Raw genomic sequence first — 25,205 nt, 5'->3', positions numbered from 1 at the left:
GAATTACTGTGTGGGTTTGTTTATCATGAAGCACCATCAACATGGTATTTGCCCTATGCCAGTTAGAGGAAAAAACTGCAGAATATCTAATCCCCCCGCCAACATTAGTAAAGTGTTTGACTCTGTTGTCTGCTGCTTTGATTGTTAGTCGAATTTGATTGTTAGTCAAATTAATTAACCTTGTACACTATTTCCGTGACATGTGTAGGCCCGTGCCCACAGACTCATCAGAACCTATAATGGTAAACAGATTTCTATGCTTGCCCCTACATCATTTCCTGTGTACTGGAGTGCAAAAATGTTGCTGCTTGTAATTCCATAGCAGACAACACGAGATAGCAGGTGTGTTAATCTCTGCCAGGTCAACGCCAAAAGCAAATCCCAGCAAAGTGCTCCATTGTACGCCAATGACTCAGTATTTGTCACCCTTTCTGAGATGGACCTGTGACATTTATGGAATTCCTTTGCCCATGCCGCTTTCCTTTTTTAGCCTCTGTATTAAGATAAAGAAAACCAAAATCCTATTTCCTCACCAGAAACTCATCACTTCCATCACCACCTGAAATAAAAGTGAACAGTCAAGTAAATAACATTGTGTTCTTTTGCTGCCTTGATAGCTCTGTAACTAATCACACCACACTGCCAAAGAGCTTTCTCTTTGTATAAAGTTAGTTGTCTCAGTTTTTGATCATTGGGTGGTTAAGGTGCCCACAAATCCGAAGTTGATCTCCACGCTTACTTACTTGTTAGCAAATTTTCTTTTTAATTTAAAACCTTGGCTGCCCAGAAGTGCACAACATATTGAGAAATAATTGGCCTGACAAAATAATCAATGACAATGTACTGTCATTAGCAGAATAGCTGGTAAAGAAACCATGCTAGCATGGAGACAAATGACCAGGTTGACCAAGCGTGACATCAGAGAACCCTGGTAAACCTGAGATCAATGACTGGGATCATAATTTACACAAAAGAAAATGGTTGAGGCGAGTGGAGGTTAATCACTCCAGCCCCAGGATATCACTGCAGGCACTCCTCAGCACAGTGTCCTAGGCTCTACTGTCTTCTCCTGCTTCAGCAATGATTTTTCTTCCATCATAAGATCTGAAGTGGGATGTTGTGCAATATCTCAAATCCAGTTTTAGCTCCTCAGAAAATGAAGCAATCCATGCCTACATGTGGAAAGGCCCAGGAAATATTGAGGCATGGGCTGATAAGGTGCAACTTGCAATATGTAAGTGCCTAATAATGACCATTTGCTACAAGAAAGAACCTAATAGTCTACCCTTGGCACTTAATGCCATCATGATTGACAAGTCCTTAGCATCAGCATCCTGGAGGGTCACCATGACCATTAACTATAAGATAGGTATTGTACTAAAGAATAGGTCAGAGACAGGATACCCATTGAGGAGTGACTCACCTTCTGACATCCTAAAGCATTTTCAGCACATACAAAATAAAGGTCAGGAATATGACAGCACAGTCTCCACTTGTCTGGATGAGTGCAGCTCCAGCAACACTAGGAAGCTTGACATCATCCAGGACAAAGCAGTCACTTGACCTGTATCCAATCCAATATCCTAAACTTTCATTTCCCCCACCTCTGCACTGTGTGTCATTTACAAAATGCATTATGGTTGTTTTCCTGGGCTACTCTGATGCATCCCAAACTCTTGACTTCTGCCACCAAGTTCAAGGGCAGCAGGCACATGGGAATGCCACCACACGCAGAATGTCTTCCAAGTCAAATATTGTCTTTGATTGGAAATGTATCTGTTTTCCTTCATCGTCGGTGGGTCTAAATCCTGGAACTGCCTACTGACAGCATTGTGGGAGTTCCTTCAGCAGAAGGACTGCAGCGGTTCAAGAAAGTGGTTCATCACTACCTTCTCAAGGCCAATTATGGATGAGCAAGAATTGCTGACCTTAACTGCATCCTGTCAATTAATTTAAGAAAAAGTAGCCTGACTTGAGCTATCTGAGTTCCAATCTAACATCAACACTTGGAAGTCAAAATGAGGGTGGAATGGGTCTTGGGCAGTAACAAGATAAGCAATAACAAATTGATTGACCATTTTACTCCCTTTAAGGATAATGGAAAAGGAAATCGAGCAAAGCATAAAGCAGGTTACCAATTTGCTTTTAACTATTTGATATTACTACCCAAGACTGTTTTCATTCCACGTATCTCCAGGGATAACTTTCCTTTTTCTTTGAATTAAAATTGTCAGTATATATTTATCTGATTCTGTGGGAGAACAGTCAATTCCTGCTGGCTAACTTGGTGTATTTAAATCCTAAAACTTCACTGAATCACTTCACACTTGTTTACAGCCTCAATCTTGGGGAATTTCCCTCTGTTGAGGTGTGTGTCCCAGGGAAGCAGCTCCCATAAATTGGACATTGGCAGCTTGCAATTTCATCCAATTAAACAAAATGATTGGAAAATCATGGCTGGGTTTGCACAGTTTAAGAATATGCATTCCCAGCAGGCACAGAACAGCTCTGGTAACACTAAAGTGGAAAATTTCCTTGGATTTCTATCGGGGAACTATAGGAATAGCCTTTTTTATTTAACGAGATGTTGAAGCAGATGTGACCAATTCAATGAACCATCCCTCCAATAGGGAATTCAATCTGCCATCTCTATTTTGCTTCTCCTTTCCTCTTCTGTCATCAGTTCTCCATTTTATATAGTGATCCAAACAAGCAAAAAACCTACACTACAGCCACTCCATCCTTCTCCTTATGATGGCAAGAGGCCTTGTTATTGGACTGCCACTGAGCTGTGGATGTCAGGTGAATGCTTCATCCCTCCCCATTTGGAAGGAGGGTAAATCAGCAGCCAGCAAGGCAGTCTAAGTGGAAATGATGACTATAGGGCTGGGGTGTACAGTAAACAGACCACTAACTGACATTTTTGGGAGCCCTGGAAGATCTTTCTTCCTCCTTCTATAAAGCTTTCTGCACAATTTTTGAGCTTCTTCCAGCCTTAGTGACTGTTAGTGAGCTGCCTCACCACCTGACACAATCGGACAAAATCTGCGCAGCACAAACCCTTACACAGCCTACAATTGCATAATGAGGGTCATGAGGGTCACGTATTGCTTAATCAGGCTGTTTTAAGTGAGCAGAGAGTTTTCCTGCTTATAGATACACCTGAAATTGGACTTCGGAGATTTGGAAATTGACTCAGGCAATATCGATAATGACCAAATAAGCAGTAATTGAAAATCCCCCTCCGCCCACATCTCAATTACGGAGTCGTAGATTCAGAGTCATACAACATGGAAATAAACCTTCGGCCCACTGAGTCCATGCCAACCATCAACCACCTATTTAGACCAAATCCTACATTAGTCCCATTTTATTCTCCCCACATTCCCATCAACACCACCCAAGGTCCTGCCACTCATCTACACACAAGGGGCAATAGTTGGATTTAGGCTTCCATGTTCCATGGTCATTCTTCCTTCTTAAACTGTGGAATAAGATTTAATGTTTGACAATAGTGATATCAAAGTACCTTCTGAGCCTGTTGTGTCCCAAGGTGATAAGGAGCAGAAGTCCTTGCTGATAATCCAAGCCCGGCTGCTGGGCCATGGAGACCAAGTATCCCAACTGGTGGAACCTAGGCCCTTTTGAGCTTGTATTCTCAGCTACTTAGTGTCATGATCAGCTGAAGTGTATCTTACCATGGTTCCACATCCACCTAGATTGCATTGTTTTTAATTGTAATACAATATTAAATAATATCAACATAATTTAGTGCTTGATTTCTCAAACCCAACACTAATTCATCAAATAATTTAGTGAAGGCACTAAAGCAATCCAATATATATTTTTTTTGCATGGAAGTATTATAATAATAAAAAACATTAAGTCCTGGAGATACCTAGAAGGTCAGACAGTATCTGTGGAGAGAGAAACAAACTCTGTGATAATGTTTCAGATTAATGGCTTTTCTTTGTTTCTTTTTTATTACCAATAATATTTGATTTCTTACATAGAAGTTATGAACTTTTTGGTTTGGCAATTGGACAGAAATGGTGTGCACAAATTAATTTCATACTTAATTAAGAATCTTTGCAGTGGTTATTAGCAGAGACAATGTAGTTTCAATACACTGCGCAGTATTTCCATGAGAGTGGCTTTGCAAGTTGAAAACTATGTATGGAATTTGTGCAAAAAGAAATAAAACACATGGTCTTTTGTTCTTTTTGTATAACAATGAATTAAACATTTTTTTATGCATAACTATTACAAATAACATCATGTTAGTCACATTACTCAGAGTTTTACACTATCTTAAATATTTGGATTTACATTCTCAAATCTTTGCTACTGCATAAACATTGTGGTGTAGCAACCACATATATCTTGCATTCTTTACACATCATACATTTTCATGTCAAATTGAGTAAATCCAAACTCAGTTTCTGTGCGCTCAAGTCATTTTCAACACTCCATAGCAAATTAAGTTGTGTCAGGAAGATTGCCTTGGGGGGTGAAATGCAAAAATTCTACTTAATCGTGTGTCCTGTCACTAGGTAGAATCAGATTGATTATAACAGTGAAAACAAATCATGATTTCTCCTTGGTTATTCCAGACATAAAAGACTTTGTGCTGTCAGAACAGAGTTGGGTTTGGAGTTTGACCACCCTGAGGTCCTAGTGCTGGCCCAGTAAAGGCATACTGGCTGGCTACATGGAAAGGAGTTGAGCTTATACGGAAGAAGAACTAACATGTTTGCAGGAGTTCTCATAGCTTCAGGCTTCCCAAAAATGCTTTAAAGGAAATTAAGTACTTTCTGAGATTATCCTAATGAAAGAAATTTGTGTACAGCAACACTCTAAAATGGGGTATTAGTTGTTTGAGGGATAAATATCAGCTAGGATCGTAGGGAGTACTCTTTTACTCTTTACTATTGTGTCATTTACATTCGGCTGAGAGAGCAGAAAGGGCCCAGTCTAAACTAAACTGAAGTACTGCGACACTCCAAAGCAACATTCCAAAGGTGTACGGGTTAGTAGGTTAACATGGGTGTAATTGGGCAGTGTGGGCTTGTTGGGCCAGAGGGGCCTGTAACTGAGCTGTATAAATAAAGTTTTAAAAAAAGTTTAAATAGAAAACACTGTCTCAGTACTGTACAGTCTAGATTTTACGCAGATGTTTTTGGAGTGACACTTTCTTCTGTAAGCTCCTAACCTGGAAATGGGAGCCATTGTGGCTAGTAGTGGGTCATGAATCAGTGATATAATTGGATACAATTCAGTGCACAGAGGGCTGGAGTTATGCAATGTCCCATTGGAGATGGGAGCAAGAGGGACAGCATGTTGGGTGTAGAATTCAAAGATTCAATAGGAGTGTGGCACTAAAATGTGGATGGAGATGGTGAATATCACCATCTTAAATCCCAGGATTCCATTATGCCCTGGGAAGAAATTTAATGACATCACCAGAGAAGCTAAACTGTAATATCTGTTTTCTCCTGCTTCTTCCTTCTTTCCTGTCACATTATTTGTGCAATACTCCTTCATTGATTACATTTACACGGCCAGACTGTGTTAAAGTGGAATTGGGCAGATGTAGATGGAAATGATGTGGACAGATATGGGCCAAATGCAGCCAAATGGGACTAGCTAGGATAAACATCTTGGTCAGCCTAGAAAATTTGGGCCAAAGGACCTATTTCTGTTCTGTATAACTCTATGACTCCATCGAAGTCAACCATGTTTCAGAATCACATCTACTCATCAGCTTTAAAACACAGATGTTGGAGCATCTGATTTAAATGATCCTACCCTCTTGGAGAATCTGAGAGATTTGGCCAAAATAACATAACATGATGGTGTCACCATGGATATCTGCAGCTATCCCTCTAAAAGTGGCATTGACAACAAAGATTAGCCATGACCTTATTGAATGGTGGAATATTGAATCTTATGTTCCATGTTCTAACAGATTTTCTGTCAGAAAAAAAAATGAATGAACACCATTTTTGATGCCACCCCTCTTGGTGTTCATCTCATGCTGATCAAAAGGCACTCAGATCCAGGATCCAGAACTATTGGTACAGTTAGGATTTGCAATCAGGTTTTTTTTTCCTCTCCTGTGACCATCACAACAGATCCGTTGAATGCCTTTTCATATCAGTGATGTAGTACATGAGCAGGGCCTCCATTCAGTTGCCATGGTGATTCAGTCTATGGAAGAGACCTCTTGAAACACAGAAACATAAAGATGATTGTCCCTTTTCTTCCAGGAGGCTCACAATATTTTCAGCATAATTGGCATCCATCACTTTCTGGTAACACTTTGGTCCACCAGAATAGAAATGGGTCACAGAAGCATGGGTGAATTGTAGCATTGTAGTAAATGTGAATCAATTGTTGGAAATATATTTGTGCATGGTAATATGACAGAGGGAACTTACCAGCTGCTATATTGAATGGGTCGCATCTTTTCCATGCCTAAATTCCGTGAAATGTGGGTCCTTCCTCATTCCCTCCTCAATCTCAGTGAGATTGAAGCACAGATTCTGGATGCCTGAAGTTAAACATTTGAGGCCAAAGTGCAATGAGTATTAATTAAAACAAAACGCTCAAAAAACTCAGCAGGTCAGGAAGCGTCTGTGGAATCTTTTCCCAGAATGGGGCTGCCCTAATAGTGGGTCTGCTTCATTCTGGATAGCCAGCTCTTTTGTGTTATCTTAACAGTAAGCCTGAAAGGAATTTACCAGGAAAATTGTAAATTTTGCAAAAACGTTTTCAGATGAAATGAAGCCAGGAGAAACTGCACTATTCCTCCCAGTTTCTTAGTATGCCACAATATTGGTCATTAATCCCTGCAACTTTTCCTCTCAGATATTTCCCCTTCCACCTTGACCTACAGCAGTGTTATCCATTTCCCATCAAGGTTCAGTAATTAATTTTCTTTAAAGTGGATGGGATTTAATGACTGGGGAATAATTCAGTGCAGTTAATCACCTCTTAGTTACTATAGGATCTTTAGCCAGCATGAGTTCTCTCATTTTTGTTTGTTGCAATTGAACGATGAAATATCATTTTTAACTCTGCCTTCATTATTTATGCTCTGAACTTGTAGAGGGTGTAAGCAAATTAAGTTATGATGACCATTATATAGGTTGTATCTTTCTTTTTACCCACAGGCTGGTATCTTTGAAGATGACTTCTATGATGGGGCTTGGTGTGCTGGCAAGGAATGATTATTCACAATGGTTTGAACTGGATGCCAGAAGACTAACTAAATTCACTGGCGTTATAACACAGGGAAGAAACTCACTTTGGTCGTAAGTAAGACTACCTACTTTGGAACAAAGATGGTTTCAAAGCATCATGTCATTTACTTCTGTAACAGTGAGATTGATGCACAGATTTTGAGTGCCTGAAATTAAACATTAGAGGCTAAATGCAATAAATATTAATAATAGTTACAAAAAACAAAAAGATGCTAGAAGAACTCAGCAGGTCAGACAGCATCTGTGGAAAGAGAATATTTCAGGTCCAGGACCCTTCATCAGAACTGAGAGAACGAGAAGCAAGTTAGTCTAGGCAACAAAGAGGTGGGGCGGGGAGGGCAATAGGTGGAACAAGGGAACTTTCTCTGATAAGATGAAATAATGCAAGATCTAGCCATAGTGACTGGTTGCATTTCCCTTTAGATTAAAAAAAGTTCCACCTTTCTATTCTCCATAAGGGATAATAAGATTTATTTTCTTCAATATGTCACAGTCCACCAATAACTCCTGCATTTTCTTTTAACATCCCCACACTTTGCCCCCTTCATCTCTTTGGATCTCAGTCTCACTGTCTGCTCTGATCTCTGAACACCCACATCTCACCTCCTACTAAAGCTATTTTCAACAAGCTTTAGTTTGTAGCATCTACTGCCTTTCATGATTATTTTTTATTGTCCAAGCCATCAAAAATCTGAACACTGCTCTAAAATAAAAATGGAAATTTCTGGAAATACTCAGCTGGTCTGAAATGTTATTGTCCTGAAAATTAATTCTCTTTCTCTCTCCACAGAATACTACCCAACTTCCCAAGTATTTCCAGAACTTCCCGCCTTTATTTCAAAGTTCCAGCATCTGGAGTGTTTTGATTTTCAATATCTGAATACTGCTCTTACAGCATTTCTCTCATGCTGTAGCACAATATTCAGAGAGGATGGTTATTATCTGAAAGGTAATCCCTCTTCCACATCCAGCCGTCAACTGTGTTTCCTTCAATGACAGCTTTGTTGTCTTCCTGCATTTTATTGGTATGACTGCTCCAATGAATTTTCCTCCCTTGGTCCTCTTTAGCTGGAGGCACAGAGTACTGCAACATCCTTCTGGACCACATGCCGTTTCGGATTTGTAACAACTTTGCTTTGGGGTCATCTTTTTGCCACATCTTTTTTCTTATGGTCTACTATTTTTCAACCTTGTTTTTCTCTTACCATATTCTTTTTATTCAATAAAGACATATCAATTTTAATATATTCCCTCATGCAAATGAAAACAATACACAGTACCTCTCTAATTGAATTGTTGCCTAGAATTTCTCCTGAACCTCTGAGAAGACTGGCACTCCTGGGGATAAGTTACTCTTGATGATAGTCTAAAGTAAATTATAGATCAGATCAGTTTCTCATCATACAGCTCATTCTTTCCCTTGAAATCAAGAAGTTTCATGGTGACCCAGTTGTACCTCATGCACACAATGACTGAGAGGTAAGGCTTCCTCCAACACTTGTCTACTGTTATAATGCAGGTCATTTATATGAGCTAGCAACTCTTGTAAAATAACAAGCAGAATAACATGGGTCTTTTAGAATTGGGGAGGAATCTCTGCTCATAACATTTGCAACAGACTGGATGGTGAAGCTGGACTGCCTCTAGAAATCAATTAACCTATAGAAGTAGTTTCCATGAATGAAAATCAGACTTCTTTCATTCAAAACTGTCATTTACTAGCATTGCCAACAGTTTTTTTTTTGTGTTATAATGGCTGGTGTGGAAATGTTTGCAGATACATACTACTCTACACCTTGATTGTGATTGGGTTCTGTTAGTAATTTCTGTTTTGGCTGAATGGGGCAATTGTTTACATTATAGAAAATGAAGTGTTTTGATATAATTTTCAAACCAAATTGCCTGTCTGTTTGCTGCAGTAAATCGTAAGAGATCCCATGGTACTATTAAAAGACCCAAAGGTTCTTCTTCTGTCTTGACTAACATTTCTATTTCATTTATTGGTATGAAAATTAGACCAATTTTTACTTCAATCATCATTTGTGGGACTTTATTCTTCACAGAGCAGGTGCTGCATTTGACCATTCCACAATAAAGGCTTTTCCAAAATTAACTGTTGAATAGCAAGCATTTAAAGTGTTTGCGATATGTAATAAGGTGCTAAAGAACTGAACATGCTCATGTCATTGTTCCTTTTTATCTCTTTATGGGCTAGTCTGCTAATTAACTCTAATGAGTTGATATTATCAAAACAAAAGCATAAAAAGGTTGTCTTCACTGAAGGTAATGGACGCGTTAAATTATCATAATACTGGGAAAAAAATACAGGAGCAATCCCAGTGGATGTCTGGATGGATTCTCAACTCACAGCAAATTGCTTGGGACGTGCATTTTCAAATGGAACATGTTCCATTTCCTAGGTAGAATTCAGTAGGTGTGCAACCTGTTCAAACTGGTGCTGAGGCTGCCTTCTACCCTGAAGTAGGGTTTGAAACATGACTTTAGCAAGAGCACAGCACTGAATTAATGGGATAAGTGGATTGAAGCAATGTGTGAACTCGTAGTTGAAATTTCACTGTTCTTCAAAGTATAACCCTTTCTTTGCCATATTATCAAGGATCTGTAATAAATGTCTTGAGCTTTATTGGCAGATGAATAACTGAAATCCCTTTTATTACTTCAAAGTTAACTTCAATTGGTTCGTTTTAATAAGCCAATTATTTTAAATAGGATTATAGCCTTGTTAAAGTAATCCACCTGGGTATTTGATGTAAATGTATTAGTTTTTTGCCCTAAAGGTAATTTTAATGAAACTGTAACCAATGGTGTCGTATGTTGTTTGGTTAATGCAATATTTAATTTTACAAATACTATGAGAACTTTCCATGTTATGTGGAAAGAAATCTGCAAACTCTGACACGTGCATACGGCGCGCGCGCGTACGCACACACACACACACACACACACACACCAAGCATATTTAAAAACAATAACAAAAAAGCATTTAAAATTAGATCTTTCTAAACAATGGATGAATCACAAAATCCTCACGTGTTTTCAAGATCCAATACATGTAAATCAGGAATATGTCTTGATGATTCTTGTCTTGCTGATCTCTACCATAGCAGCAAAGAAATATTTCTTACAATTGATTAGGACAAAATAACCATGAATGCTCCCATTCTTGATCACCGCCCTGATGACAACAAGACCACTTTGCTCTGAATGTGACCACAGCTAAATTGTTGTGAATCATTCACTAGCAAAGCTCACCAGTGAAGAATAGTCACTTCAGGCAGGTGCTAAACATGGTCTGGTGTCACTTGTGGATTCTTAAAAAATGTGCAAGAAAATAAGAACAAAAAAAATGTAAAAATTAACATTGCATTCCTGTTTTTAATGAAAGCAGAATAACTCAAACAGTTATTTAAAGAAATGTTCTCCTAATTAGTAAATGGACAATCAAATCCACGGACTCTTTTGAGGAATAGCAGATCGGCACTGTGCTGCTGATCCATTGAGATTGTAGTCCATAAACTGCTTTGATGATGCTCAATGGACATTGAAGCCACCAGCATGGTGGGGCAAGAACCAACCAGTCATTTCAAACAAGTGATATGTCACCCGCAACTTTAAATTGCACTTTTCCAGAGCATTTGCTGGAGTTTGTAGTAAATTAAGAATAAAAGGATAATATTCTTATCTCTGTAATGATGGCTAGGTCATTGAGCTTTTTTCAACATTGCAGCTATGTCCTTGGGATTTGATCTCAGGCGCTTTTTTCCTCACATGGGGCAAATTGATAGCTGGAGACTTCCTGCCTCCTTTTATTCACTACTTGTACAAAGACCACAAGACAGTATTGTGAAAACTGGGTGCCTGACCAGTTTACATGATATTTTGCTGCTTTCAAACTTTGCCATGTTCTTTGTCATCAAAAAGAAACTTTCCTTTAAGATGTATTATATCTCCTTAGGCCAAATCTGAGATGCAGATTCTGGGTTCCATAAGGTCTGACTGAAGTGAATGATATTACCTGCTACTTGATGTAAAACTTACAGGCACATACAGTGTATCCCTGCCTTCAACCCCTCTGTTTGTGCCAAGTGGTGCTGTTCAAAATGATTTGCATTCTTTCATTGTGTCGAGGCTGTGCTTTTGATGAAGGTGAAGCTGATAGTTGAGGATCAGTAATTGGTTGCTAGAGTATTCTGATTCCTTCCAAGAAAGAGTTGAAATTATCAATAATTTCAAGATGTCCCAGAGTAATTCATCACCAATGAAGTCCCTTTGAATTTGAGTCATGGTTGGAATGTAGGAAATGAAGATGCCAATTTAAACACATATCGATCCCACAAACAGTAATGCAATAACGCCTATGTTCTTCGGTTAATTAATGTTAATTGAGATCTGAATGTTAGCAGGGCACCAGGCAAAGGTCCCTTGCTCTTCTTAACTGGTGTCTTACATTCACCTGAGAAAAATATTTCAGATTCAGTTCTTGGGTACATCTAAAGATGGCACTTCTGAATATATGGCGCTCCCATAGTATATTATGAGCTTAGGTCCCTGGGATGAATACTTAACCCATAACTATCTGATTACTGTAAGAATATTAGCATTGAGCCAAGGCCTTTGTCAGTTAGATGCCATGGAGCAAATTTTAGCTGATTTAGGAAACAGGCTGCACATGAACTGAATGGTGGTAGCTCTTGGTTGAAATAGAGAGCAGGAGAGAGTTTCCAAGGAGATTTACATTCACATTCCAGTAGGGTTGGATAAGATAAGATAAGATCCTTGTTAGTCACATGTACATGGAGAGACACAGTGAAGTGCATCTTTTGCGTTAGAGTGTTCTGGTGGCAGCCGCAAGTGTCGCCACGCTTCCGGCACCAACATAGCATGCCCACAATTTCCTAACCCATACGTCTTTGGAATGTGGGAGGAACCCGGAGCACGCGGAGGAAACCCACACAGACACGGGTGAAAACGTACAAATTCCTTACAGACAGTGGCCGGAATTGAACCCGGGTCTCTGGCGCTGTAAAGCATTATGCTAACCGCCTACACTACCATGCCTGCCCTCTACTGTGAGGAAAGATTGGCTGGGCTCAGGTTGCATACTAAGGACGAGATGAGGCTGAGGAAGGATTTAATCAGATAAAATGACGAGAGACCCTACCCTAAGCAGAGAAATTTGTAACTGGTGGACATTAATTTCAAGTAATTGTGGGGGAGGATAGGAGAAGAGTTGAGGAAACACAAAATTACTCAAGGATGTCAGAATCTGGAATCCGAGTGACTAAACCCACATCACTTTTTTAAAAGTTCCCAGATGAGAAATTAATGCCTACAAGGCTACAAACTGCAGAACTGGAAAGTGGAATTAGTATAATGGACCTTCTGTGACCAACATAGATAAGAATGCCTGAATGGCCTCCTCCAATGCCTGTAAAGTCCTATGATTCTATGACATGAATTGATATGGGAGATTTAAAGTGATACTGAATTCAATCATGGACTGTATCAGCAGGGCATCCAAGCTCAGACCAAGGACTGTTTATGCATTCTGCAGTCCTGTTTTCAGGTTTCAAAAAAACATTTTTGGTTAACATTCAACAATGGCCTGTTCTTGGATATTTGAATGAAAAATATCCCTTTTCTGATTTAAGATGAAATTTAAGAATTCAAATTCCTTGTTGTGGCATGCTTGCCTTCATGATTAAGGTTGCTATTTTTATGTTACTTCTGTAGCTGGGTATTGACATGCAAATTTTATTGCTTGGTCTTGGCTCCTGGCCTTTGCCTCTCCTACTCTCTGCATTCAATAGAAGACTGCGGGTGAGTGAAGGGAACCAGGCTAAGGGAAGAAATGCCATGGTTACACGTTGCAGCTTGAAGAAAATAGGAAGCACGATGCAGTGAGCTTTTCTTGTAAAAGAATTTCTGCTTAGCAAATTAATTCCGTGGTTGTTATTTTTGTTTGTGCAAAGATGATCAAATCAAGATTGAAGAGCAAATATGTTTGCTTATTTGTCTGTAATATTCTATTTTCAAAATACATTGCAGCACTTTAAATGAAATCCATTGCAAGAGAAAGCACCATTGCTAATTTAAACACTCAGTAGATCAGGTAGCGTCTGTGGAAAGAGGAACAGTAAACATTTCAGGTTATTGTCAGAGTGAGACAGTGAGGTAACAGCAGATTTGTGGGACATGCCCAGCAGGACTGGCTGCACTAATGGAGACCGGCCCTGCTCACATAAGTAGCACATAACATAGACAAACAAGCATAATCACCCTCTAAATACCCCATTGGCCCATTTGACTGGTCACACCCTTTCTCAGATATTTCTTTTGTCTTATCCATCCCTTCTGCCACCTTCTTTGCAATGTAAAATGACTTTTTTTTATCGTTCCCAGTTCTGAAGAAGGGTCTCCAACCTGAAACATTAAACTCAGTTTCTCTTTCCACAGATACTGCCTGACCTGCTGAGAGTTTCCACCTCTTCTGTTTTATTTCAGATTTCAGGCATCCACTTCTTTTTCTTTCCCTATTGCTCATTTGCCCTGAGTTGAAGCCACTATCTTTGGCTCTGGTCACAAACTCTGCTCAATAATTACTAACTCTGCCCTCTCCCTGATTGCTGTTTTGGAATGAACCAGACTATTGGTAATTTTGGCATCATTTTTGACCAACGGCAGTGCTTCCAATCTCATACGTTCTCCACTACAAAGATTCTCGCCTTTGTAGTATCACCCACTTCCAATCGTTCTGCAGCTCAAATGTAGCTGGGACTCTTGGCCAGATCTCTAGTCGCAACCATTCAAATGCTTTTTTAGGCAGCATCACACTGCACATCATCTATAAACCAAATAATCCGCACTCTGCTGCTTGTAACCAAGGCCCATTCATCAATTATTTTTGTTCTCTCTAACCTACATGTACTTCTCGCCCAGTAACACACATTTTAAATTACCATCCAGATATCCAGATTCCTCCACTATCCCTGCTGTCTTCAGTCCTAAAACCTCTTCTAAATATCAATTTTCCACTAAATTTTACCCTTGTGCATCTCCTTTTACCTTTACACCATCATTTTCAGTCTTATCATCAAGTTGTACAGCATGAAAATGGGCCCTTCAGCCCATCTAGTCTACACTGGCGAGCAAGCAACCGCACTAATCCCAGTTTTTTGATTCTCCCCACATTCTCATCAGTTCCTTCCAGATTCTACCACCCACCTACATACTGGGGTAATGTATAGTGGCCACTTAACCTACCAACCCACATGTCTTTTGAATGTAGGAGGAAAATGGTCCACTCAGAGGAAACCTATATGATCACAGGGAGAACGTGCAAACTCCACACGGACAACACTTGAGATCTGGATTGAACCTGGGTCACTGGAGCTGTGAGACAGCAGCTTTACTAACTGCAACACTGTGTCACCCTTGAATCATATAGGTCTTATTCTCTAGAACTTCCTTCCCAAACCTTTCCATCGCTGCCTAATCTTATCCATTGCATTTTGATTAATTATCGCTATTGTTCCTTGTAAAAGAAAATTCCAATTTTTTTAGGATATCTCAGAGCCTAGGAATAAATTTTATGTTGGTAAGTAGCAATGTTGAATTACTTTTACATTAAAAGTACATTAAAATATTCCGTTTATTTCACAGAAGCAAGAAGGCCCCCTGTATGAAGAAAGAGGCAGATTGTGGCTTTCTGGGGTGACAATAAATGTGCAGTGAAGCCCTCCTTCATCATGTGTCTATGTAGTAAGAAATCTGGAGTATGCCCTGGTAATATTTGCCAGAAAACAACATGGGAGCCAGGTGTGATTATTTGACCCTGATGATATTCACTGCTAGGATTCAGAAGAATCCTGCTGTGATTCTATTTAAACTCTGTGGTGTGAACAGGAGCCTAGAATTGAGTGAACACTCAAGGTTGCTCATTTCTAAATTACTGAATCCTTATTCTACAATCTTAGGAGTCCATTGTCACTGGCTTTCTAAAATGATTTGATTGTTGTGTTAGTGAATGGTTTGCCATCTTGAGCAAAAGCTCCAGAACAAAAATAAAGTGTCTGTCAAATTGAGCTTCACACAGTGGAATGTTTCAAAATTAGTGTAATAGCACTAACTACCAGTAGGTAGCTGTAACGTACGTTAGTGTTGGACAGTATAAACTCAGATGGTATGCCGTTGAAGCAAGTTCATTGGGTGGATTCATCACCAGATGTGCTGTGCAGCTAGACCTAATTTGCATCAGAGTACTCTTGTGGTATTGTCCATGAAAAGAGGTCAGCAAGTTCAGAATCTCCATGTTAACATGGAAATCCTGAATTAGCTGCTACTTATTCTGAGAAATGAGGCAGTTCTTTGTGGCATGAGTGGCATTCCTTAGCAAGTTCTGGCCCAGCCTGTTTCTCAAAAATCAATTGCACCCTTTTGCCTAAGGAGCTAGACTTCTGAGTGCTGAATACAAATATCCTAATGGATTAAGGGACCAGATGAATGTGAAACAAAATAAGGCAGTTGTTCCTGTGTTTCTCTAATTATTCCACATTGCACAACGGAGTCTGACAGCAGCATTCCTGAGACCAGCATTTAGCTGACAGATTAAAAGCAGCAAACCACGGCCCACAAAGGACTGTCTGCCAAACCAGGACAAACGCATTCAGTAATAGCAGAGGGATGACGGTGCCAACAATTTTCCTATATTAAAGAGTATTCAGCTAGATCTTTGAAGATGAAGTATAGTTCAAGATTACCCTGTCTTTGTAAAGTTGGGAGTTTCACTTTGCCACACCTCTTAAATGTTACATCCCATTTAGGGGAATTCTACTTATTCACTTATAATTAAGCAACATATTGATTAAAACATCCACTGCAGCCTGATACACACAGAGATCTCTAAATGTGTACCAATTAAAATTGGGCAACATCTTCTTTCCATGGTACCTGATCATGAGCCGGCAGTACGGTCAGCTTGTTTATGCCTAGCAGCAACCACAGAAGTGGAAATTGCAAGCAGGCCACTGGGACTATTAAAGGATCACTCAGTTCTCATTAAAATCACAGTTGAACTTCAAGGCCAGTACCCATTAATGTCAGATTCTGTTTGTGTTCGGTTCTGGAATGCTTTCGGCATGAAGCAAACAGGAAAGCCTCCCTAGTTTTACTCACTTAGCATTGACTATTTATTTAGAGGAGTTTCTGTGACGTATGAAATGCTCACCCTAATTACTGCCTTAAATCAAAGCATTTAACCAATGTGTATCAGAAGTTAGCCATAGGGGTTAGCTCTGACTGAAAGAGCATTAATTAATATCAGGATCCCATGCGACTGAATTGGGGGTCTTCTCTTTGAAATTTTGAAGCCTTTCAATTTTTTCTCTGCCTTGTTGTACATCCTCAGAATGCATGACGTGTGGGTGGAAATGTTTCATGTAATCTTCCAGAGCTAAACAGTTGGCAGTGTGGGTGCTAATTAAAAATAAAATGCAATGATGGAAGACAGTGCTGGTTTACATGTGCTGAGTACATTTTAAAAATGCTATCAATTTTGCTGGTTATCTCTGGGATAATTATATTCATTACAGATTATTCAATGAGGCTGACTCCTCTGGTGGGATAATGAATTTGTTGAATTGTTAATATGTTCGATAATTGGGCTGCACATTTTAACAAGCTATTCTATTTTATTTTATTCACACAGGTCAAAGGTAAGGTGAGAGTGTTATCAGGGCATAATTCTTGTCTGTCACACATGGTTAACACATGGTTCTATATTTAAGTTAGAGGGATATGTGGGAGGAAGGGGTTAGATAGTCATAGGTGTGGTTTGAAGGGCGGCACAACATGGTGGGCCGAAGGGCCTGTATTGTGCCGTATTGTTCTATGGTCCTATGGTTCTATTGACCAGCAGTTTTAAGGAATAAGAGTAGGCTAGAGGAGGTAAATAGTTTCAATGTTCCTACAGTTATTCTGCATGGGCTGTCTGAGAACTTAAGATTACATGTGACTGATGAAAGCTCACAATGTTCACTCAGATAGTCAGCAAAACTCTATTTAAAGCCACTGGGGCAAAAACTGTATTTGGATTGGGTGGATTCGTCATTTGACATAAACTGTCGGAGATTTGATTTTAGGGTACAGTTCTGGATGATTTTTTTCAAGCTGTTGAATTAAGTCATATTATTAATATCTGTTTACAGATGAAAGACCGACTGTGATATAATGGTCACACCAATATTAGGCATGTTAACATAGCAATTGGAGTTGGAAAGAAATTGGAAGCAAGTTAGTAGAAACAAAGTAAGGTGAAAGGATGGTTAGATGCCAGGTACTTGAGTCTGGGGAGCAGGTCTCTCCGACTGCACAGGAAGCTGTAACAATTATGTCATCTTCTGACTCCCTTACAGGCATCATCCAGCCAGGGGTAGTCTGACCAATGGACTTCCCTGTCATCAGTGGTTTGCTGTGCTGTCTCGTGTTTGGTGATACCAGGAATACTTTCCAAGTAGGATTGGTTTTGCGGTCTCCCTTCTGAAAGAAAAATAGCTGATTGGTTCAAACTGATGACACAGCTCAGAACTGGTGTATTGATGGCAGGATTTGCATGTTTTAAGGGAACTGCTAAATAACTGCAATCACAACATCCTACAGTGAAGGAAGAGTGCCTTCCCAACGACATCCTCATCCAGATGCCTCTACAAATTACCATCAGTTTCTGCTTTTGCTCTTGCTCAAGCTATGCTTCCAATTCCCAGCCATTCCAGATAGTTACATGACCCAGATCTATATCTTTACTTCCCTTGTTGGATTTTACTCCCTCCCTCTATAGAAATAGACTTACCAGGGATAAACAGCAGAAGCCTTGGCACCTGCACCATTTTCTATATAATGAAGTAACGTGCAGGGAACAGAGATCCTGCTCTCTGAGAAACAGGTTAATGGTCGCAAACACCTTGTCACTCTAATTCTCCACTCCTCTTTGTGACTGTCTGCCTTTGGCCTCCAACACTGTTTCAACAAAGCCCAGCATAAGCTCAAGGAACAGCACCTCATATAGAAGAATTACCAGAAATTCATGGTTAAACCCATTGAGTTTCCTAGTATGGTGGAATGATTTTCTTCAAATATATCTTCAATTCTCTTTGATTCCACCCATCCTTGCAGGCAGATCCCTCTAGATAGCTCACTGTATAAAAAGAACTTCATCTTGTAAGGTTCTTCTGTCAAACAGTGTGCAGCTGTGGCCTCTGGATACTTACCTTATACCACTGATTTTCTTTCTTCACTCATCAAAACCATTCATGGTGTTAAACAATCTAACATCTCTCGTAATGTTCTCTGCTTCAGTGTGAGCAACCCACACTTCTGTATCCCTGCACTACTCCCTCGCTCCAGGTTCCATTCAAGTAACATGTCTTCCCTGCCTTTCCAAGGGCATTGATAGCTCTTAAGGTGTGATATTCTGAATTTGTTGTACTCTGCTGGTGTTTTATCAAGGTTTAGTATAACATCGCTATTTTACTTTATAATTAAATCCAATGATTACATGTGCTTTTTGTAAAAAAAAGATATTTCTCTTTATAAGAACCCAATCAGCTGCTTCAATGTTTACACATAAATGAATTCATAAGGGAGTCTGCATAATCAATCATTGCCTAATTTCCCAGCTCCTGAATGTCTTTTATTTATTGAGAGGAAGTCTGCCTGATATCCTCTGCATTGCTCTCAATCTCTTACATTCTGATTGCTAATGCAATATTGTTATAGACTCATGCCTGTTCTGTACTTACTTCTATTGTAACTTGCCAGGTGTAAAATTAACACAAATCTGATTCAGCAGTATTTGACATATATTGATAGGACAGTTATTATTGCGAGGGAAAAAGGCATTTTAAATGTCCTGTAGCCACTTGGATACCTGCTCAGCCTGTTGGTTTTCAGCTTTAGCAGGATTACAGCTTGTGTCATCTCAACAATGTAGCACTGAGTGTTTCTACCTCAAAGCAACTCAGGTTCAATTCTGGTCTTTGGTTCAATCTGCATGGAGTCTGCACACTCTGTCTTGGTGACTGCCTGAGTTTCCTCCAGGTGCTCCTGCTTCCCCCTTATCCCAAAGACATGTTGGTTGGTTACTTGGTTTCTGTAAATTGCCCAGAATCAGTGGGGAGTTGGTGGGCATGCAAGAGAAACTTGGTCAGGGAACAGGACTAATGGGATTGCTCTGGGAGCTGACATAGATCCAATGGACTGAACAGCCTCCTTTTAGGTCCTTGGAATATATGAGAAAAAAATAATTGGGTAATTAGAAGGAAGAACTTCTCCTCCAATCAGGTGACTCTATACAGTCATTCACCAGTTTGTTACAACAGTTGTCTGTTGTTGGCAAACCTGACCTGCAAAGGGAAAAGTTAATAGCGAAGTGCGGAAATGGCATGGCTAAGTTCAGTTGCTGAGTGAGTGAATAAGATAAGAATAAGATAAGATTAGTCACATGTACATCGAAACACACAGTAAAATGCATCTTTGCGTAGAATGTTCTGGGGACAGCCCGCAGGTATCGCCACACTTCCGGCAGTGAGTTAAGGCGGTGAGGATGTAAGGGGGCAGCTGAGGAAATGCTGGGAGTGGGATAGCATCTGTGTGTGTGGGGTGAGGTCTTTGAATGGTATAGCTGTGATTGTTTGAAGACAGTACAAGTGTGTTCAATTTAAAGTGTCAGAACATTAACTTTGATATATCTTGCCAGATGATGGAATTTCTTCCTGCACTGTTTCCAGGTGTGTGGTGTATACTTTGGGAACTCACCTGTGTAGCTGCTTCCTCTTTATTTCTCTCTGGTTGGTCTCCTTCACTTTATCCCAATCAATGGGATGTACAGATTGGAGCATGTAAAGCATGGAGAATGCTCCTGGCAGGAGATCTGTGACATTGCTAATTAAATACTATTGCAGTGGTCAGTAATACTGGAAATCTAAAACAAAAACAGAAAATGCTGGAAGTACTCAGCAGGCTAAGCCACATCTGTTTCATGTCAAAGACCCTTTGTCAGAAGTGTTCTTTCATGAATTTTTTTGAATATTTTGATTGGATCAGAACCATTTTGTAATAAACCAGTGTTTTGGACCAATTGTTTACATGCTTGCATTATACCAGAGAATTCTTGGATGTGTGTCTTTGTGAAAGCAGCAAATAAGTGTTCCAAAACACTGGTTTATTACAATATGGTTCTGATCCAATCAAAATATTCAAAAAAATTCACAAAAGAACACTTCTGACAAAGGGTCTTCGACCCAAAACGTTAACTGTAATTCTCTTCCCACAGATGCCGCTTAACCTGCTGAGTGTTTCCAGCATCTTCTGTTCTTGTTTTGGATTTCCAGTGTCTGCAGTTTTTGATTTTCACGTCCTGCTACATGACAACCTGCTATAGCAACCAGCTTTAATTAATTTGTTTAACACATTAACCACTACTACATCAGTGTTTTTTTTACTAATTTAATTGCACATATCACAAAGTTTTAATAAACCAAGTGAAATGTATAATACCACAATTCTAAACTGATTACAAAGTTCTTGCTGTCTTCCTTATCATACTGCCCAAGGCAAATGGTAAAATGTTGAGATTAAGACAGATACTTTGTTTTACTTTGAATTAAAGTTGATTTCTCTATTTGTAACAAACCTCGGTAATACTTACCATCAAACAGCAATTCATACAGCTCTGATCCCTGCATAACTTCACTTGTAGCCCCTTCAGTAGAGATACATGCACTTTCAGCAGTCCTGTAATTTAGTAGAGATACGATAAGATATCTTTACTAGTCACATGTACATTGAAACGCACAGTGAAATGCACCTTTTGTGTAGGGTGTTCTGGGGGCAGCCCGCAAGTGTTGCCATGCTTCCACTGCCAACATAGCATGCCCACAACTTCCTAACCCATACGTCTTTGGAATGTGGGAGGAAACCAGAGCACCTGGAGGAAACCCACGCAGACACAGGGGAAACGTACAAACTCCTTATAGACAGCAGCCAGAATTGAACTCGGGTCGCTGGCGTTATGCTAACTGCTACGCTACCGTGCCTGCCTGTGCGAGAGGGCCCTCTAGCACAGGAAAGGGTCGACAGGTGCTCAGTATTGAGCCAGTAAGGATCATGACCTGTGCATTAGCAAGATAAAGGCCACACCTTGGGCTTAAAATGCTCAAAGACATTCTAACACTGATTGTGATCCAACGTCACAACTAACCTGTAGCAGCAATAGTATGGATTGTCTAAGCACAGAAATTTAAAGCTCCTGTTTAGGAGCAATCTAATTTCTGGGAATAAAAGCTTTCATCAACAATCCTGACTTTGGGTGTTGTCTGTGTGGAGTTTGCACATTCTCCCTTTGTCATGTGTATTTCTTCTGGGTGCTCTGGTTTCTTCCCACATTCCAAAGACATGAGGGTTGGTAGATTAATTGGTCACTGTAAATTGCCCCTAGTGTGTAGGTGAGTGGTAGAATCTAAGGAGACTGGGGAGAATAAAAAAATAGGACTAATGTAGGATTGATATAAGTGGGTGGTTGATGGTTGGGCCAGAATCAATCGGATTGGATGTACAAACAGGAATTAGATACCATGCATTCTCTGAGGACAAATGAAAACTGGTGCTTGAATCCTGGTTTGGATAGGTTGAAACCTTTGCGCCTGGTTTGAGAGGATCTTTCACACTGGTTAAGAAGGTTGCCTCAATATGTAAACATTGAATAAACTGAGCAGAGAGCTGACAGATTTGATCACTGCCTGATTCCATCTCCTGACACTTCTTAATCAGTGGGGAACAGGCAGGAAAGCAGTTGAGGCCAAGATCAAATTAGCCATAACCTTATCAAGTGGCGGAACAGACTCGGTGGAGGGGGGGGGCGCGCGGGGAGGGGGGTTCCTTCTGGTCTACTCTTCCAATTCCTTATGCCTTTAGGTTTTATTTGTTGACTGGAAGACAGTCTGATTTCCCCTGAATTGTTATCAGGCTTTCACATATTTCCTGCTCTCGCACTAAACATGGGGCAGTTTCTGACTGCTTGTTGCCTATTTCTCTTCTGTAAACAAACCAGGACTGATGGAGTGGCTGGGCTCACAGTCTCTTCAGTCATCCTGCTTGATATCCGACTTAGGTAAGGCATTAACAAGCTGGAGACTGCTTAAATGTGCAAATTGGGCTTCCCTGTCTTTGAAGTGCCTGATTGCTCTTGTTAGGTCTATGTTTCTAGGCCATGTACCACTCGCGCTTGGCTCAATCGTGCCAGGCAGCAAGGCCGAACCAACTGTCCTGATATGGGTCAGATTGCTCACACCATTGGCCATGCCTATTTAAGGAATTACTTCAAGATCACTGGAAATTTTAAGCGTAAAACGGAGGCCATTCGACTATTGTGACCACGACTGCCAAAAAGGAGTAATTTCAGCTAATCCCATTTTCTGCTACCTGTCAATAGTCCTGTAGGTACTGGACTTGCCTAAAAATTGGATTGCACCCTTTTTTTTGGTGCATTAAAGCATTGTTTCATTTAACCAAATTGGGTCCATCTCAGAAAATCATGAATTTGGTCTAAGACATCTGTGCAATAGCTTGTGTATGTTATACATCCAGGATGAAATGTTAAAATGTGGTCTGCTGGTAAAACAAGCCTAAATTCAGAAGAGGCTTGTTTCCCTGCACCTTGCTGCTCGGTGAACAGTGAAGAACATCAGCCCTTAAAGGCACACTCCAGAAGGGAGGGAGACAGTAGCAACGTACATGTTGGCTACTGTGCAGAAGAGTGGGGTGGAAGGTGGGGGGAAATGGATATTTATAGAAATTTAATGATAGGAGAGAGGCCTTGAGCATCTCTAGGGGTGGGGAGGGCAGTGGTTGGGGGCGGTAACAGATTGGCCAGGGCCAACAAAAGGTGGGTCCGGTAGGAGGCAGCTTGTGTTACGCATCACCCCCCCCCCCCCCCCCACAGAGCAAAGGGAACGTACACATGAACAGCTAGCTATTCCCCATGAACTGAGAGGTGCTGTGTATGAACAGATCGTTCTCCTACTCAAAGAGGGCTGTGGCATATGTGAGCTCCTCTCTCCTCTGCATGATGGCAGAGAGGAGAGGAGCAAAGACTGCAGGTGCCAAATGTTTGTGATCGCAGGTTCTTCAGCTGGCTCAGCCTTGGCTCTGAAGATTGGTGATGTTATGAAATGGGTGTCAGCTGGTCCCCAAAAGTTTGCCTACTGTACAGATTGAGGACATTCAGGAGATCTCCAATTTATCTCCTACCATGATGTCCCAGGGTGCATGCTCACACAGGTACACTGCTTTGGTCCACAGCAGTGGTTCCCACTGCTTTGGTTGGCCGTGGGCTGCAGTCTGTAGCTTCCAGTCTGTCATCAAGGACTTGTGAGCAAGTTCAGTGGGAAAAGGGCAGTCTTAAAGTAAGCCAGACAGCAATCACAGAGGGAGCATCATAACAGAATGTTAGCTATCGAAGTGTTAGACCAGCACTTACAATGTGGTCAAAAGGCAATGGCACTTGGATATTTAACATGTTAGGCAATGTCATGATTTTCTTTTTTTATTATTTGATTTCATTTTATTACAAATGACTTTCAAGATACTAACAATGTTCAAATGTGTTCTCATTTAGATCATGTCTTTCAGTTTTGCAGAGGTAAGCCAGCGTTGCTGTGGTAGTCGCTGGCATTGCTGCCTATCTGTGAAGCAAAACCGAGTAAGGATGAGGACACTGGGCATTTCAGATGAACATGCTTGAGGCCAATTTTGATTGCCTCTGGACAGTGAGGGATGCTGTTCAAGTCAAAACAGTGGCCTCACTGAAGTGCCATTGATGCATGGATGATAATGAAATAATTCAACCAATGTCAAAGCAACCCAACTGATGTTTACCATGGGATTCTTTTCACCTGTTGGTCTGACCTTCCAATATCTATACTGGTCACCTCAGAGGGAGGGACTCCTTGGAAAGGCTGAAAATTATGATAAAGCTTGCATAGGGAGGTGAAATCTGCTCAAGCTGTTGCCTTGGGGCAGGCACGGTAGTGTAGCGGTTAGCGTGATGCTATTACAGCGTCAGCAACCCAGGTTCAATTCCGGACGCTGTCTGTAAGGAGTTTGTACGTTTTCCCTGTGTCTGCGTGGGTTTCCTCCGGGTGCTCCAGTTTCCTCCCATATTCCAAAGATGTAGGGGTTAGGAAGTTGAGGGCATGCTACATTGGCGCTGGAAGCGTGGCGACACTTGCGGGCTGCCCCCAAAACATTCCACGCAAAAGATGTATTTCACTGTGTGTTTCGATGTACGTGTGACTAATAAGGATATCTTATTTTTCTTTATGCACGGAGTTAAAGGCAACTGGAACTGGCGCGGTAGCAGTTGTCTGAAGTGATTACTTGAGCAGGAGAGTGTGACACTCTGGTGCTCACATGCAGTTGTTGTGAGCACAGTGACACATGGCTCTTCTGTCACTGAGGCATCCACATGGTGTATCTTGGAATGGTCAGTTGGTTTATTGGCTTGAAATGAACCACATATGGAATTCACTCAGGCTTCTTGGTGGTGGATGAAGCTGGACTTCATTTGCTTGAAACGTTAGCCCTTCAGCGTCTCTACTCACCCATTTTATCTTAATTTGATAAAAACTTTGTGATGTTTATTACTCTCAGCTGCACTGATGACAGAGGTCAATTTCCACCAATGCAGACCTGGTAAAAGCATTTGAACACCTGGGGAATGGAGCTTTCCTGAGGAAAGTCTATCTTGTGCTTTAAAAAAATGTACCAATAATGCTGAGATTTCACACCAAGGCATATAAGTAATTTGAAAGTAGGTAATTCATTGATGCGTTACAAACAATGCAAGTGGACTCTTGGCTACTTGTT

General features: G+C 40.6%; 1 protein-coding gene across 1 annotated transcript in view; it reads left to right on the top strand.

Annotated features, from left to right (window-relative positions):
• Nucleotides 1-25,205, top strand: part of cpxm2 (carboxypeptidase X (M14 family), member 2) — a 129,764-nt gene that overhangs the window by 31,381 nt on the left and 73,178 nt on the right. The window contains 2 exon segments of the mRNA XM_052027340.1: nt 7,176-7,223; nt 7,225-7,316. Of these exon segments, the coding sequence (XP_051883300.1) occupies nt 7,176-7,223; nt 7,225-7,316 (140 nt within the window).

Source organism: Pristis pectinata, chromosome 12 (genome assembly GCF_009764475.1).
Source record: "Pristis pectinata isolate sPriPec2 chromosome 12, sPriPec2.1.pri, whole genome shotgun sequence".
NCBI classification, from domain to species: domain Eukaryota; kingdom Metazoa; phylum Chordata; class Chondrichthyes; order Rhinopristiformes; family Pristidae; genus Pristis; species Pristis pectinata.
Note: the sequence above shows the minus strand (reverse complement) of the source record. Positions and strands in the feature narration are given on the sequence as shown.